We start from the raw sequence: 19,236 nt of genomic DNA, 5'->3' as shown, positions 1-19,236 counted from the left end.
CGGATTTCGTACAATATTACATTGTAAATAGTTTTTTCCTTTGCCATATCATTTTTTTTTTTTTTTTAGATTTTTTAGTAATCTAAATACTTCAAACGTATTTATGATTAATAATATGTACCGCATTTGTTTTGACTGAGTACTGATTAACAATATTACACTGTACCACATCTCAACAGTTTAACTTCTTTATTTTATAAGCTTCGGGACTTTTTACGTTTATTTTCAATCAAGAGGAACAAAAACAAAAACAATTTTATCAGGCGAGAATTTATAGAGGAATAAACTCAATGGTAACGGTTTATCCGATAACGAAACGCACATTTTGTAGTTAATAAAACATAAAAAAAAAAACATAATAATAATAATATTTCATGAAAATTAATACGACTTTTTATTATTTATATTTAGATTGTTATATTAGGCTGCTTTTCCGTAAATAAAAGATTTTAAAAATCGTCGAGTTTATGAAACAACGATGCAGAATTTGTGTATAATTATTTACACTTATTTTGAAAATTACATGAGTATATAAACGTGTTTTGTTACCACATCCTTAGCAGGACTTTGTATGTGTGTGTGTGTATTATATATACACGTAATTTTGAGAATAACGTGGGTATATGTATGCTTTGGTTCTTCTACTGTTCTTTTCAACAAATTAGAAAATTGCTGCATTCAAAACATTACCAACAACGCGTAAACAATTATTTGTACAAAACGATGATATATTACCCATGTCGAACTCGTAAACTTTGCGATACGCTTTTATTTCAGTTAAACATCACGAATTGGAAAATAACGTACGATTATCATTGGTTAGGTACTTAAGACTGTGGTTCGTACAGCGGTAAGATTACATTACTGTAAGTTCGCGCGGAACGAGTGCACGTACGCGATGACGTCACAAAAAGTAATAATTCAGACGTATGTAACACGACGTCGTTGCACGTAATGCACGGATATTAAACGCGGTGGTCCACATCCGGACACGTGCATATATTATGTCTGTACCTGGCATTCGCCGATGTTTCGGTGGCGGGAACGGCGTTTTAGTGTAATTGGTTTTCCTACCATTACGGGGCCATAAATAAAACGCGTACACATATCGGATGATGAACGATGTTCGTAACGCAAATGCGCGACTTTCGCGCGTTCGATCGATGGTCGCCAATCGGTGTACTGTAATCTCGGAAAATGTCGTCGTCGACACGAAAATCGTCGCAAGCCCGCGGTAGACAATCCGCGGTCCACCGCGTTTGCGTTATTATTTCGTTCGCTTTGGTCAACGGTCTTGGGACATATGCTCCGCGTAGCCCCCGGCATACAATCCAGGGTTTCCACGGACACATCTGAACTAAATGAAATGCTAACACCATCAACAGTCGATTCGTTACACTCGTAAGGGATTGGATATTGCATTTAGAACACAGTTTCGACGGTTCCATCTGCAACGACTTGAAACTTGTAGTTATCGACAATATGAACGGAAACAAATTAAAAAACCAATCATCGGTACACGGTTTTTAAATTTTTTTTTTTTTTTTTTAACGAGTTGTGAATTGACCTCATATTCCTATTCCTGGACCCATTGATTATTTTTTAACACCTTAAGGGCTCCGCGAACAAAACGGTTTAAAATTCGCCGGTGAACGGTTTTATTTATGCGCCTTAAAATAGGACGCGTCGATTTGTAACGATTAGCGGTTGCAGTGCATGTTTACGTATACGTTGACGTAGCGCCTGAACGTCACGAAATAATTAGGATTTACGTAAATCGGTACATTTTATACTGCACCCAATTGTCATGCGTTCATCCCGTTAATGTATTCGTTCGACCGGCAGACGCGTCTTCATTTATACGTGTTTCCCGTAACGCACTGCACCGGATATTATACACCGTTCAATGTTTTGGACCAAAGTGTATTATTATTTAACTGTATACATACCTATACGTTCGTTCGTGTAACGTTTGAATAACAAATACGCTGTTCTCAAATCACCCGATTGTACGTACGTACCACCTATATAGTGCTGCAGAAAACGCTTCTTCTTTTTTTTTTTTTTTTTATCGTTGTTTTGATGACGTAACATGGAAAACACAGGAATATAAAAGGATTAATATCACGTTTAAAGAATAAATTTGAAAAAATAATAAATAAATACAATTTTTTCATATCGATTTCAGTATATAATGTACATATATTTTAATTTGTACGTATAGTAGTTATTATTTCAACATGCTTATGAATTCGTATTCCATTACGACCGAAGTTCTTCTTGGTTCTTGTATATAAATATAATTATACCTAGAACAAAATTAAAACATAAATCAGTGCCTCGCAATAAATAAAAGTTATTATTACGAAATATATTAAGCTTTGTAATCGATTTGATGTTCAACAAAAATTATTAGCAGTACTAGTGATAAAAATTAATTAGAAAAATTGCACAAGTGGACGTGAATTGATTGCATATTGAAAATTATGCATTTTAAACCACGTATACACTTTGGATGTACATTTCAGTCACGGGACGTGAGTGCAATTTGGAAATAATGATAAAATAATTCAGTAGTCGGTCGTTTAATAACCGCAAGACGTCATAAATTATCGAAACGTTTATTTCCTACAACGATGTTTAAAATACAAAAGGTAATAGAGACGTTTGCTCAGTATTTTTAATTTAAAAATATTTACTTTGATATAATTATACATGCAATGATGTGGAAAAAAAAACAATGAGCGAATTACTAAAAGAATATATCAAATAACTTATGGACAAACGGTAACGCGATGCAAACGGTCGATGTATCAAGCATTTATCGTTGACTAGGGCTAAAAAAAAAACGAATATTCATACAGGGTACGCATTTTGTAGCTTCGAATTCATAGTTTTTACGGTGGGAAACGTAAAATAACGACTTGATACTAATATAACGAGGATACGCGTTCAAAGTAATACATTATTCAAAAAAATAAATAAATAAAAACCGAAAACCGGAAAAGAGAAAAAAAAAAAAGAAAAGAAAGAAATAATCAAAATACTCTTACATAATTCGTTGCGTTGTTATTCGACGGCACACGAGATTTTTCTGTGAACAGTAAAGCGTACCCGTGCGCTCTCTCCCCCTAAATATACATACAGTGTATATTTATGGTACACGTATGTGTACACATTTAGTTATAATAATTTATGCCGAGAACGGTTTCAATGTGTATCGCTTAATTTGTGCGCGTTTTACTTTACACGCACTTACGCGTAATGCGTATACGACATGACTTTTAAACGGAATAAATTCTTACGTTACACAATAATAATAATGATGTGTTGTACATTTCGCATAGAATTTTACAACGTTGTACGCGCAAACTTTGTCGCGGGGACGAGACGATACGGGAGCATATCGATCAGCACGTGCGCGCGCGTGCGAGCGTTAAACGAAACGATTTCGTTTACGTCATATCGTCATACACTTGCCGAGTGTGTTATAATGGCATGGAGATTGGATTTTCTCGGAGACATCACACACACATACATACGTATATTGTATATTTAGCGTGTACGGACTTATCTGTGATCTGTAGCACAAGTCGTACGTAGATAACCGTTTCCTTCGCGAGTGATGACGTCTGCGCATTGTACACGAGACACAGGAGTCGCGAACGGAATTTCGAAAACGTTGACCGAAACGGTGCGGCAACAAACGATTTCGGAAATTATTATTTTATCCGTCGACGTTTGTAGGGTTCGCGCGAACTTAATCGCTGCTAAATCTAAAACTGTGATCATATCATTGCCGCGCTGTTTTATAATGGTAAGTGTTCGTACCGCACTGATGCGATGCACGTGATGGCGTCGTTCGAAATGAAAAGAAAAATACATGAGCCTTGATTGCTTCGCTATTTGAAATAACGAATTTCATCTTTTTTTTTTTTTATATATATATACATAAATAAACGGGGGATAAACTTTATATTGATATTTATGATTTAACAAAGATATCTATTGTACAAAACAGGTTTGATCTAATTTATAAAATGCCGAAATCAATATAACCAATTAAATTCAATGTTATTACTATTAATCAAAAGAAAAATGAAAATAATTTCTCGTCGTTAACAAAAACTTATAAGGAATTTACGTTATTGTCTTTAATTTTTCTATTAAGTGATCACTTAATATAAGAATATGCGTGCATAATAATAGTACCTACATAGCTGATTGGCATTCGTTAAAATTAAAACAATAGTTTTTAATGAATCGATAAAATATGATTAACAATGTTAATGCCTATATGTTAATTTAACATATATACGACGATAAAATCTATTATATTATTATGTAAAGGTGACAAACAGATGTGATTTTTGTTTTCGATGTATAGAAGCCATCACTGTGTATGTCACTATCAGATTTTTATCGCGTCATTTTCGTGAGCGATTTATATAATTTATTCCTGAAAAGTTGTAGGTACAGAACTAACTGCAAAACGAACACGACTGTATACGTTACACTAACGTGCCGAGGAATTTTCAAAGGGAGTGTAGGAGGGGATACGTTATAAATATAATATTTTTAAGGGATTTTTGGTATCATGAAGTCGAAAAACTATAACGGCGATTTTAGGGATCATTTCTTAAAAATCGTTTATGGTTTTCAATTAGAATACAATGTTTTTTTTTTTTTTTTAAGTTATAATATTTGAATAAATCGTAGTCACAATATTGAGTTGTTCGATATAAAAATCACGACGAGTTATACTTTTTGCCTCGTCCACTCCTCGCGAAACCCACTGTAACACGTGCGAGAACTAACACGGGTATACTGGAACGTATTATAACGTGTTATAGCTATTACGCGCAAGGAAGCGATGGGCTGAGGGCGTTCGATTTGTTCTCACTGGTATATTTTTATTTTTCAACGCATCGCATATACCGTACGTTGTGCAGGCACGATAACAGCTCGAACGCGGTTCACACGGACTGTCGAATTTTTCACGCGTCGTCGACGATTTTTCAAAACGCGTTCCGCGGCCGGCATACCCGCGCACATAACGCGTACTTGTACCGGTGCATTATATCGTACGACTCCTCGGAGTGCTCGGGGCCGCCAACAATCGTAACGGCTTTTCCGTTGTAGTGCGCGGACGGGCGCAAGAGGATTAGTCAGTGTCTGCAAAGGTGTCGACGACAATCCCTCTCGCCGTTATACAATATGCGTAGTGCGTACGTATTGTACACGTGAAATTAACGGACGGCGTGGAAACGTCAGCGAATTATGCGCGAGAGACGTAATCTTCTTCCCCCTCCCTCCTCCCGCGGTACCGTCGTCGCTGCACACGTCCGAGTCCGTTTTGCCGAGTTCAGTCGGCTCTCCCCGAGAGGTGTTTTTACCCAATTTTTTTTTTTTCTTTTCTTTTCGTCCCCCACATGTCCCCGTTACGTCTTTCCACCAGTGCTCGAATCGCACGCACACAATAGACGCGTGCACGCACACACGCTATCTTCCCACGTCTCTCCCTTTCTCCGTGTCTTACACACGCGCGTACCAAGACCGGTCGAGGGAAGGAGAGGCCGACTCGCACACCGTAGGCGCATTGTAGAAAACGGACGGGTATTAATGCCACCGAAATTTGTCAACTCTCCGCCGCCGCCACGGTCGACGTGTATTCTAGTGCTGTTGCAGTGCGGTGTGCGCGGCGGCGGCGCTACGGGAGAGCTGCTTCACTGCTGCTGCGGAGAAGGCGCGCACGACGACGACGACGTCGGTACACGCACACATACATATATACACATACATATACGAATACAGTCGACGGTAGTGTTCGGAAAGGGCGGGGGGAGGATAGAGGGTTTTTTCGGCGAAAAATTTCTCTCTCACTCTCTTTCGCTCTCTCTCTCTCTCTCTCTCTCTCTCTCTCTCTCTCTTCGTCGTCCCTGAACGCCGCGAGAGATGCTGTGCGCGCCCACCGGGCGAAAGGGTAGAAAGTACATTAATAAAAGTGTCCAGGGTGTCAGAGTATTAATGTCTGTAATCAATTTCTGAGGCTTTCCGTGTCCCTTTTCCGCAGCAGGTCTCTCTCGCCCTCCCCACTCCGAACCCCTTTTTTCGTCCCTCGTTCGCGTTTTTTCCTACCGCGAACGGCCCCTCCTCCTCTCCCCGTAATGCGACCCCCCCCCCCCCCATCGCCGCGCGCTGTGCCCCCGGCCGGTCCGCGGCTTCGTACGCGCGCGTTTAGAGACAACGGGCCGACGACGGTGGAACAATACTGCGCGAACGAAGCGGCGGCGGGGAACAAAAAATGTATATATAAAAAAAAAAAAACACAAGACTTTCTTTCCAAAAATTATCGATTACCGTAGCCGGCGGGGCCCCGAATGAGTCGGCCTTGTCCGTGAAGCCAAACGCTGCGCACGACGTATTACACACGCGGCGCGCACTTTCATGGTTTGTGCGCATCAGCAACGGTGAGCGAAACGCGCGCGGAGATCGTTCGACGTTTTATCTGCTCGAGCACGGGTCAACGGTTCTGTTGTACGTTCCGAGTCGGTTAAATGTACAACGACGACGGCAAAGGGTCCCCGTGCGATTTACCGTTGCGTACCGGATTCCGATACGAGCTTTTGCCAAGCGACCCGTTCTCGGGCGGATTCGTTTCGTTGGTCCGCACCGATCGTCGGGAATCCTAGCGCACCGCAGGCGTTTCATCGTCGTTACACATGCATCGGTAAATAATCGCCATCGAACACCCGTGGGTCGAGTGCGGGCTAGAAACACTAGTCGTTTAGTAACGCATAACGCACCTGCATGGTAGTAGCCGTTTTGTTCGCTCGTTCTAATCCCCGTAAACGGTCGCGCTACCAACGAATATCGCACCGGTTACGGGAGAGCGTTGATGTTTCTGTTGACCGTGACGCGGATACGATCGTGCGCCCGGTCGCCTACCGATGTGATACTAATCGTCGTCATCGTCATTATCATAATCACGCGACGATTTCGAATGGATATTATACTTGATAAAGACATCGTGCGATGAGTAATACACCGATTCGTCACGCGATAGCAGATCGGTGTGTAAATTACACGGCAGAAAGATACCCCACTTCCGTGCATTGTTTCAATCGACGATCGAAATCAATGAAAACAATATTCCGACCGGGATCACCGATGTGCGTAGGTACCCGAGAAAAATAAATACAATTATTTATCGAATGTCACGGCTGAAGTGTATTATTTTACTGCTCGCGTATATTTTCAGTTTGAACTTTCAGTGAACGCGTTAGATTACGATCCTTGCGATGTGCGAACTGTGACTGTCACTGTGTAGCGCTTTAGTAGGCATACACGAGTGGCTCTAGTTTTTAAACACGAACCTATACGACTGTAATACATTTAGCTGCTGTTGACATAATCAGGCTACGGTTAAGGTGGTGTTTAAAATTTGTCGAGGGTAAAACGATTTGTTTAATATGAAAGTATTGCGTTTTACATAAACATGATATCAATATTAAAGCATTTTTTTTTTTAACGAAGTATTAGTGCACGCATTTTCGTCGAATGGAGCCGGATATCGTGTCGAAATTGTTATTTAAAAAGATCTTTAGAAAAAAATGCTATATTTTATACCACTGAAATTATTGTTTTTGTGCGAACAGCCAAACGTATAAAACTGTTAAAAAACGTAGAATACGGGTCTGCAATGAATCACGTATTCACGGACGTATACTGTTCGATATGATGATGATGTCGATCGATTAAACTATTCCTCGAAAACCCATCGTTTTTTTCCATAACATCCAATATATATTTATGCGTGCATCACGTCAAAACGTTTGTTACTAATAACGTACAATTATGTGCACAGCCGTGTCGGATAAATATTTTCGAGTTTTTAAAGAGGACTTTTGGTTTTGTTGGCGTTCCCCGGTCTCCCGTAACATCTGGTTTCGGATCAATGTTGTACGACGGAACTAATTGCGAGTCGTTAAAACGCAACAACACGGAATATGACGACGACGACGACGACGACGACGACTACGACGCAGTCCTTGCACCCCGGGCGGGAATCGTTAAAACTCGCGTACATATTACATAATATTATATATATATATATATATATATGTACCGCGCGCGGAACCTCATCAGTCATCGTAAACTTTACGGGATTTTCATTACAAACGATCTCGTTTGCGGTCCGCCGTCGATGGTGCAGCGCAGGAAGAGACGGCGTTGCAATTACGATATTAAAATCCATTCGTTCGTGTCATCGCGACGAGCGAAACCGCACCGACGGGAAACGCAATAAATATATTACATTATTATTATTATTATTATTATTATTATTATTATTATTATTATTATTATTATATAATATATACGCAGCACCTGTCGCCTGCACAATAATCGCGACGTGTGATATATTATAGCGGTATATTGCAACGTTTGAAGGGATCGAATACGGCCATTTTTACGACAGCCGGACGGCGGTGAGAAGGGGATGGATAGGAAAAAAATAATTTTTACAAAAGTAGACGAGGGGCACAATCACCGTCCGTAACAATAACACGGTATTGGCGACAACAGATCGTGTATGAGAAAACGTCCGTGATTGGTTCTTGTTTCACCGTATTACTTAAATAATATGTTTAATAGAGATTATACGATATTCTAATACTCGTTATTCGGTTTAACAGTTTAGACAAATGCTTTGGAGTGAAAACCTCAAGTTTGAACACAAAGTATGACACTATAAGCCGTTCCGTTTAATTGAACGAGTACACGATAATTACGGCATCTAGTGTACACGAACATCTCTAATCCAATACAATTCGTACCGTAAGTGCTTATCGCGGCAGTATTACGACTTAACCAAATACGTACACAAATGATGCGCATTTGTTCGCAATGAATAAAGGATCAGAGACAAACTACGTCCTCTCATAGACCGAAAAATCAAATACCTTTCCCTAGAATTGTTTTCTAATAATTAGCATACAATCAGCATTATTGAGTTTTTAACACATTATCAGCAACAAAGTTAAAAATATCAAACTAGTAGTGAATAATAGATTAAATATTACAAAAATTACACCCTTTAAAATTGCATACCCAAGGATGAATGACACAACATTTGATGAACCATCGGATGATTTTCGTACAAAACTGAACAAACATACATGTACCGAGTTAAAATAATATATACTTCATGTATACCTACAAGATGTAACTAAACACAAATAATAAATGACGGGAAAATAAATGTTGTAAATAACGATACTTTCTAAAAACTTTTTATTTACGAATTTTAATAATTTACCATTTATCCCTTCTATATAATGACAAAATCTGATGAACATGGGATGTTCAAGCATTGGAAGGTCGACTTTTGGCTAGAAACTGCCTTACAGATAAAACATTATGAGCTTACGCATTGTCGTGATGCAAATGTAGCGGTTCGTTTTTCCACGATTTGGACCGCTTTATACTTATTTACGTGTTTTCGGAGTATTGTCATGACTTGTAAATAATAATGTTGATTTATAAGTTTTTCCCTGAATTACCCATTCACCTATAATTGTTCCCTTTACATAAAAAAATACGATTAACATAGCCTTTAATTTGGTTATCGAACGATTGAGAACGTTATACCTTTTTGACCGAACGATTGAGAACACTTAAAATTAACAAAGAACTTAGCGCTGACCCAAAAAAAAAAAACCCAAGAAACGAAAAGATTGAGAACGAATTTATGTGCAACGTTACCATAGCTTACTATATCATTTAGTTGGCTTTTGAAAAATGCAGTATACATTCAATAATTATTCTTGAAGAAAGTTATAAAATAATAATTATAAACGTATACAAATAAGCACCTAATAATATGTAATATATAATATGAATAAAAAATTAAAATGATGTAGAACTTATAATATTATGAAATATAAATATATAAAAATGAAGTAATTATAAAAATAAATGTAAAAATTGTAAAATATGTAAAATTTATAAGATTATGAAATGTATTGACAAATAGTTTGTGCGACGACTGCAAAGCCTAACCGTCATTATTTCATATCTGGTATATAAGTTACTATTAACATCCAGCTAATCCAATAAAAGTCCGATAAATATCAACAGATTATTGTGCTCATATTATCTATTGATTACATTTGGCAACGTTGGAGAAAAAGCTTGAGCGTTCTCAATCGTGTTACTAAAAATAACGTTCTCAATCATATTTTACCGTTTAATTTTGACTTACTGATTCGAACTTTTTTTCATTTTTCGTAATGCCGAAGTTTTTTCAATGCATAAACTTTCTATTAGTTTCTGAATCATATTGTAAGATCCAAGTTTCATCATATGTTATTAGCCTTTTCAACAAGTCTGGTTCGCTTTTCATCCGTTCAAAAATGTCTGTGTAAATTCGTCAACCGACTTTTTGTTCCTGAAAGAGGTTTTTGAGGACCGTTTTAGTGCAAAGTTTTATCATGTTCAATTGACCGTGAACAATCTGTCTTATGATCTACTTGTTAATGTTAACCGTTTCAGCTATCATCCTAATCCTCGGTCACATCGTTAGAGTTAATTTTTACAAACATGGGTAAATATATTCCTCATCACGACCTTTAATAAATCGTTTGTGCCACTCATCATAAACACATATTCGTTATATAACAGCATTCCCATACAAATCGGTACCAACAAACGTAAAATTTCCGAAGCATATCCTCTGAGTTTCAAGAGATATTTTAAATCAAAATATGCTTTTTTTTTGTCCGACACGATTGCGATTCATAGCGCAGAAGTAATCACTTTGAACAGCGTTCACACGTAAATTATTGAACGAACAGTGTTTAAACTGGTATTTTTCGATGCAGTGATATTCATAAATTGTAAATATATCAACATTATTCCTTTATCTGTTCGTGCTTTATTGTTAGTTCGATGGTCTCATTATTTCATAGCCACACCTCGTAAATACATCATGTTTTACAGGAGCGGAAGTGACTTGAGTAAAATATAATCAAGAATTCGTAAAAACATTTTACGCTCATAATTATAATTAACTTTATTTCACATGGTAAAATACTTGACTGGTAGATATTTAGTGTATGAATAATTAAAAATTTTATAATTAAAAACCACTTTTTTAACTTTTTATTGTTTTTATTTTTTTTTCCTCGTTCGTTTATAGACATAGATGTAATATTATCATACAAACATATATAATGCTATTGCGATTATAAAATGATAAAAAAAAAACTTTGTATTTAAATATATTGTGTGTTAATACGCTTAATGTTTTTAGTTTACAAAGTGCGATAATTAATTTAAAAGACTATTTTCGTGTGGTTAAAAATGTTGATTATAATTATCGTGTTCAACGTTTACACGGTTCGCGTTCAAATATCGATTTATTCTTTTTAACTGTTCATTTCACGCGCTATAAAACAATTTACCGAACCGCTGACTATTCTATCTACAATAATAAATAAACTCTAACTTTTCTATTTTTTCCTGATCTATAGTACTGATTTTCCAAGAATTTCAGTACAATGCACATTATTATGAATAGTATTGAAAGAAACATAGCCTATGAAGTATAACACACCTAGTATAATTCATCCGTTTATCATTATAATTAATCGAATTAATACCTATTATGTTTTTAACTATGCGGAAAGAAATAAAATAAATAAATGCATCTGTAACCCAACGTTAAATCACTGATGATTATAATCATGAACACGGATTAATATTTTACGACTATAAATTACCTAGAAATAATAAAATCGAGTACGAGAGAATCTACTGTATGAAGACGGTGCATGTGCACGTTCTCCCACCTAATATCGTATGCTATAAAACAGTACTCGAGTTTCGTATTTAAATAGATTCGATACTTAAAAGTCCTGTAAAAGTCCATTATAAGAACATCGCAATCGTAAACAAAGCGCCCAAAACAGAGGTTGTTCGACGTGAAAAAGAGCGCGTGTAAGAAGTCTAAGTATCGAATCCATTAAACTTGATGAAACTCCAAATATTCCTTCGAAAATATACATGAACATATATATATATATATATATATTTATGTATACCTGTGTATATACATTAAGTGCGTGTGTGTGGGTGTACGAAAGACGGTTCCGGGAGTCGGGAAAACTTCGCAAAGTCGTATCCGAGGTGAAGCACGCGTATTAATATTCGTCTTGAAAACTTTTGCGCGCGACAACGGCATCCTATCGCATCGCGCGAGCTTTGACGGAACGAAAACAGTTTTAATCTTCGGCTCAATCCCGGCGTTTTTCGATCGAAAAACAAACAATAACAACAAAAGTATAAATACATGAACAAATACACTGCAGCGCGCGCGCACACTTGTATCGTACACGTGTATACGGTGATACTACGTACTTTAGGGGGTGAGCGGGCGGACGAGAGCGCGTCCCTGTTCGCACTCGTTGAAGTATTAATCCAAGTCCCCCGCGACTGATTCACCCTCATCGCGCCGCGTGTTTATACACGTACATGTACCGAAAGTTACCGATCGTACATATATATATATCATTTCATCGTCAGACGTGTATTATCGCGAGAGGAAAAACAACACTCGACGTCCGCACGATACGCGCTCGTAATCGTTATACGGTCGTGGCGCCGATGTGATCGTCCAACGAGTCGTGCGGTGCTGTGGCGGAACGCACCCCGTACGGCGGTATTCGGCAGCGAAATTGAAAGGGATAAAGTTTGCGGGATGGTACTCCGTCGGGAGCGATGGCAACTGCGAACTACGCGTGTGCACTCGGTATTCGACACTCTATTCGATCCACGTGTGTATACAGGTTTGTTGACCGCGGTATAGGTGTACACGTGGTGCATACACCGCGGGCTTGATCGTCACGCTAATTTTGTAGATCGGATCGCGAGGGCCGGCTGACCTACCGCACACGTATTGCGTTCAATTGGATCCACGCGCACGGTGTACATTACGTGTTACGTGTACGGGTTTGGTATTGATTTTTAGAGATTCATCTAAATTCGACTGCGGACGATTTGCAAACGCGAAAGTAGAAAAGTTTTTCTATAATCGTTGAACTCCGTTTTGAATACGCCAAACAATCATGATGGTACGTCGTGCGCTGTTATGTTTTGTGTAAAAATATGTGTGTGTGTGTGTGTGTGTGTGTGTGTGTGTGTGTGTGTGTGTGTATGTGTGTGCGTAAAAAAATAGATAACAACCGCTCTGAACCGTCAAAGTTTGTCCAACGCGAAATTCGGATACATCCGTATTTTCCTCGGCTCAGCAGACCTGCAGCGTCCGTTAAACGCAAAAAACAACGATCCCGTCCGCCGCGACTCGGAGAACATTGCATGCATCTTGATAATAATGAATGGAAGCGTACTCGGCGTTTTCTATCAGCAGCCCCTCAGCCCTGTACCCTGGGCCGACGGAAGGAAAGCACACGCGCGTTTTTTGGTTCTTGACGTCGCGGCATATCGTACACGGCCGATGATTTATACGCGCGCGCAAAACGTACAAGCACAGCGGGGGGGGGGGGGGGCGGGGGGGGGGGTGGTGGCGGGTGCGTCGAAATGGAAAGGCCTCCCCCCTGGTTTCTTTTTTCCTTTTTTTTTTTTTTTTGTTTTCCGCCCGTTTTACTTTTGGTTTTTTCTCTTCTTTGTGCGCGCGCGTTTTTATTCTCTCTCTCTCTCTCTCTCTTTCTCTCTCCCAAAGGCAATCAAGATGATGGATGATTTTCCGCGAGGCGTTCCGTGTCGTGTTGTTTTTTTTTCCTCCCCCCCGCGCACCGTTTTCATTTCTCGTTCCGTTTTGCCACATCAGGCGGCGGCTGACGGAGATCGCAGGCGGGCCACGACAAGGGTTTGTTTTTCCCCGGGAGCGTCTAAATGTTAAGCAGGAAACGGTGGCGGCGACGGAGGCGGGGCAAAGTTTTGTCGGTGGTGGAGGAGAGCTTCAAATATATATATATAAACGTGGCGAAAGATGGAGTGCGGCGGCGGCGGCGGCGCACGCACTTTATATATATACACACAGAGTACGTGAGAGAGAGAAAAAAAGAAAGAATCGTGTGTGCGTATGGGCGAAAGAAGAGAGAGAAGAACGGTCGATGGGCGGGTTGGTCGGTGGCGGGGCTGCGGCCATCAGTGGCTCGGTTAATGCGTTCTTCAATCAGCCGACGTTCGGGGGCGATCAATCTCCGAAAACACCGCCGCCGCCACCGCACTCCGACCGATCCCGTCGTCCGCGGAGAGACGAGCGGCAGCACCCTATTCTTTACAAACACGGGCGAGCGCACGAACCGTGTGCGGATGGCTTCATTTTTCTTACGAGCGGATTTTTTTTTTTTTTTTGTGCGCGTACCTCCGCTACCACCCCCGAGTCGTTTTATACACACGCGCACACGCAAGCACATTTATTTATATATATATATATATATATATGTACACAAGAAGGGTTTCTCTTTTTTTTTTCGCGTTTCCCGAGGTTTAGTTTTTTTCCGTCTCGCGCACAAACACACAAACGCGCGTTTATTTATATACAGCTCCACAGTCGTCGCCCACGCACGGATGGAATAATAAAGATGACCGACTATCCCTGCGTCTTTCACGTGCACTCACACCGACACACACACACACACACACACACACACGCATCCTACGGGCGGTCGTATGCGGAAAATTCGGATGCAAAGCCTGAATACGGGATTTCTTATGAATAAAACCGTTTCCTCGAACCCGTACTCGCACTTCCGGCTCCCATACCGGACGCGGTTAAATCTGATACGTTGATACCGTATAGATGTTTATAAAAATGAGATACACAAAGAATAAATATATATCATAACGACCGTCACTCCCTCCCGGGAATCACGGAAAAAGACAATAAAATATAATAATTTTGGTTCTCCCCCACCCCCTCCACAAATATTAATAGCAAAGTTATGCGTAGAGTTACGATGTAATTTATGGACAGCACTACTTAATAAATGCAAAAAACGAATTCTTACTATCATATTCGGTTTCGACTTTGTCGTTAGAAAATTGCATTACATCCTAAATGATTGTTGAAGCGTTAATGTATTATTTTAACATCGTGTAGTTAAACTTTGTTACTTTTAAATGTATTTATAAATTGATATAATTTAACTCATTTGGTAGTACGATCAATTTTAAGTGTATTAATATTATTCTGAAATTATTAAGGCCAATGTATATTAAATAGAACAGTAGAGACAAAATGTTATTATACTATTATTCATTACAAATATTTATGATTTCGTTATTGTTCTTTGGTCGAACATAATAGAGTTTTAACTTTGGATCCAAATTAAATTCAAACAACGAAAAAAGAATTTCCATTAAAGTTAAACTCGAAAATCTTAACAAAAAACATGGTAAGCGTTCACTACTATGCGAAATTTCTTTGGGTTGGTAAAATTAAAAAGTCCACTTATTTATTCATGATTTACCGAATAAAAATAAAGAACGTTTGTGTCAAACGTTTTTTAAAACGTTTTTAATTTCCAACGGCTCCGGAACGGGCCATATCATTATGCACTGAAAAATAAAACTATTTAATTATAATTTACGGTCTCTAAAAATATAAAATGAGCGTAATTCTGCTATGGTTTTTTCCAAAAAAAAAAAAAAAACTCGTTAATTCGACTCTCATACTCCGTGTTTTTATGGATTTTTAGAGAGGTTTTAAACAGGATAATAAGTTCAATTGTTACGATTCTTTTTTATTCTTTTTCTCATTTAATTTTCATCAATGCGAATAAAATGAATTATAATCACAATTGTCAGATACAGCTATTATCATTAACTCATTAATATATAAAACACTAATAGCCTATAATAACCTTTGAAAAGAATTATTTGTGAACAGTAAAATCTCGTACGGAAATATACTTGTAAATAAATAAAGAAATAGTTTTACAAATTATAATAAGGGAATAATAAATAAACAAATGCGAGTTATATACTTCCATAAAACACAATTTTCTAAAGTATGCTGTTTGATATTCTAATAAGGAATATGCTTACAGATATGCATATATTTTAACAAATCATCGGTAGATATATTATAATAATGCATCGCCATTATATAGACAATTACAAGTAGAGATTACAGAGACAATTTATTTTAATGAACAATATTTGTTTAGAGACGATAGTAGTTTATTGAAATATCAACGCATTTGTTGAAGTTTTCTATAAAATCATAAAAAGATGGCACCATATACATGCTATTTACCCGTCGCGGAAATTTTGACTTAATCATGTTTTTCACTGTTAAACTTTATTATTGTGTCGACAGTAAATAATGCATTTGTTCCGTCATAAGTTAGTATTATAGTCTCGAGAGTATGTTGATGTCGAAACGACCGTAATATTTTCGCTGCGGTACCAGTTCTATCTACTTAAACGATGTGCTTTTTTTTATCGAACACAATACATAATAGTATTACATAATTTATAAAATTTTATGTCGAACAGGTGTTTGAACTGTAGTTATAGTCACACGGAGATTTGAGTCATACTTCTGTTATATTGAATATATATAAACGTTTGTCAAGTCAGCACTCGTGCTCACGTTATACATGCATTATATATTATATAACCACTTACCGAATACTAACATCAGTGTAATATATTTTAATATTTTCGTACGATATTGCAGGACTACAAGCCGACAGCGTTCATGGCACAGGGGTGGCGTCTTCCCGCAATACTTCGGAAATATGGGCGTTAGCGGTGGCCAGATGTCCAGATGAGAAAAACAATGACTTCGGAAATGGAAAGTCTGTGTGTGTGTGTCTGTATGTCCTGCCTCAAGAGGGATATCGGCAGCTAAGGGCGAAGAATAAGGAAGAGGACGACGACAACGACGACATTGGGGAAAAAACATACTTTTACATATTATATATATTACAAATCGCTTTTAATTTCACGGTCCTTAGAGGAAATCAATTTTTGTTGCACGCATGTTGGATGGAGGTGGTGGAGATGGGCAATGAAGGGATGGCTGACAGATGCCGTTTCGTTGCGCGAATTATATTGGCACTGCACACACGCATTCGCGACAAATGTGCGCAACACTCTGCCAACAAAATATTTTTTCCGATCGAAGATTTATTGTTGTTTTTATTGTAATTCTCACATACATATATATTATATGTATATACATATGTTGGAGTCTATGTATAAACCCTATGCATGAAAAGTTACGAGGAACGAAATAAGCAAAAAAAAAAAAAAAAAAAATAATAAAGAATTAACAATAATAATACACATGTATCATAATCCGCATCCGGGTCAGAACCGAATGGGTCGTACACATTAGGACAGTTTGTAATTTCAAATTTTTTGCCATATTATTTGTATTGTGATACACAAAGGAGAACCCTTATTCTTCTATTCATCTATTGTATCGGTATAGAGATTTCGATATCTTAACATTTTTTATTTCCTTTATTAAAATATTTTTTTAACAAGTTTTGATGCAATATAATTCCCGATGAGCTACGGGCATATGACTTTCGTTTTATTTCGATTCAAATGCAATATATGCGCTCTAAAGCGATTTAAATCGTTCGGTGCATTTAATTATCACTGCTTATAATGACATATAGGTACACAAATATTAATTAAATATGAAGATGTGCTTTTGGTGACAAATCGCGTTCGCATTCGAAGCGACAACGGAAGAAGAAAAACCGATTGTATGAGTGGAAAAAATGGATCGAGTGAATAAAAAAAAAGAAAAAACGTCTCAATCGACGGAACATATCAGGCGTAGTACGTATAGTTCGGTAGTGGGCGGGGCGGGGTGACGTGGTGGTTTGGGAGAACACAATATATTGTATTGGTCGTCGAGCGATCGGAACAAATGGTCGCACGGGTTAACGCTTTTAACCTGGTCATGGTTTCGTAGAGCGACCGAGTCATCGCCATTACACGTACAAGGGACGCCCGCAAAACGAGTAAGTACACGTATACACCACCGCTCACTGAACACCTATATTCGCGGCCGGTGGCGAGGGGGTGGGCGAAAGCATCCTTGCGGACGATTCAAACCCAAACTATAAATTGTCGGTCGACCTTGAGGGCTCGGGTGCACTTTATTTCGCGCGCCAACAACGACCGCGCACTCACCCCCTTTCACCGTCGACACTGCCGTAGAGTATTGTAACAACCACCACGTTTGTACATATGTACGTAACGGGTTATGTGTTTATGTGTGCGTACGGATCTGAACGATGATTTTTGCCATCGCCGCACCATTTAACGGCACACATTTCATCGGGATACTCACTCCCGACATCCTATCGAACACATTCCGTCGATAAACAATTTCACATCAAACTCGCGTGCATTGCCATCGAGACATATTGTGCGCACACACTTGTATTTCAAACAGCTATACACGTACGTGAGTGCAGGGGCGGATCCAGGGAGGGAGTCCTAGGCCCGTACCGTATTTATAAAAAAATTAATTTTGTTAACAAAAAATGCATATTATAATATGGACTATTTATACGACATGCACAAGTATATAGATAGAGCCATAGAGGTATGACGGTTTATACAATGTACCCAGTGCTCGACTTGAGGGGTGTCGCAGGGAGACGGAGTACCCCAACTAATTTTCAGAAATTTAAGCGTCCCCCTACTATTATTACGCTATAATCATAACGCTCAGCCAGTTTTTGGGACGTCCTTTTTTTTTAATGTAAATAGAGTCCACTTCTTTAATTTTTCCAAGTCGAGCACTGTATGTACCTGCTATCTATATTATGAAGAACCAATAAGGCTATAAATAAACTCTATTAATATAAAATATACTATGGTATGGTACTATGATATTATTATTTTATAATGTTCGAAACACGAATTGCGTAACACATTTCTGTACGGACTAAATTGTTGTTTTTTCTTTGTTATAAGATTTTGTAAAATTATAACTTGCCCCACCCATTCTAACCAAGGCTCTGGAGCCGTCCCTGCGTGGGTGTTTGTGTGTACGGTTACGCAGCGAGCGATATTTCGTTTTTACTCACCGTTTGTCCGAAACGCGCTCACACATCGTATTCATGCTCACTGTCCATACACATAACGCTACGTTCGTCATGCCTTAGCGTTCTTGTCGACGTCTGACACAGACAAACTGTAAAAAACACAGCGAACACCACATTCAGTTTAAGA

General features: G+C 38.5%; 1 protein-coding gene across 1 annotated transcript; it reads left to right on the top strand.

Moving 5' to 3' along the window:
- Positions 1-11,358: 11,358 nt before the first annotated feature.
- On the top strand, positions 11,359-17,501 carry LOC112690365. Its single transcript, XM_025564368.1, has 2 exons — positions 11,359-12,848; positions 16,712-17,501. Exons 1-2 carry the CDS (start codon positions 12,761-12,763, stop codon positions 17,182-17,184), a joined length of 561 nt encoding a protein of 186 aa, XP_025420153.1. The 5' UTR covers positions 11,359-12,760; the 3' UTR covers positions 17,185-17,501.
- The last annotated feature ends 1,735 nt before the right edge of the window (positions 17,502-19,236 follow it).

The sequence above is a fragment of the Sipha flava genome, unplaced genomic scaffold (assembly GCF_003268045.1).
Source record: "Sipha flava isolate LNK unplaced genomic scaffold, YSA_version1 50005_pilon_pilon, whole genome shotgun sequence".
Classification (NCBI taxonomy): Eukaryota; Metazoa; Arthropoda; class Insecta; order Hemiptera; family Aphididae; genus Sipha; species Sipha flava.
Note: the sequence above shows the minus strand (reverse complement) of the source record. Positions and strands in the feature narration are given on the sequence as shown.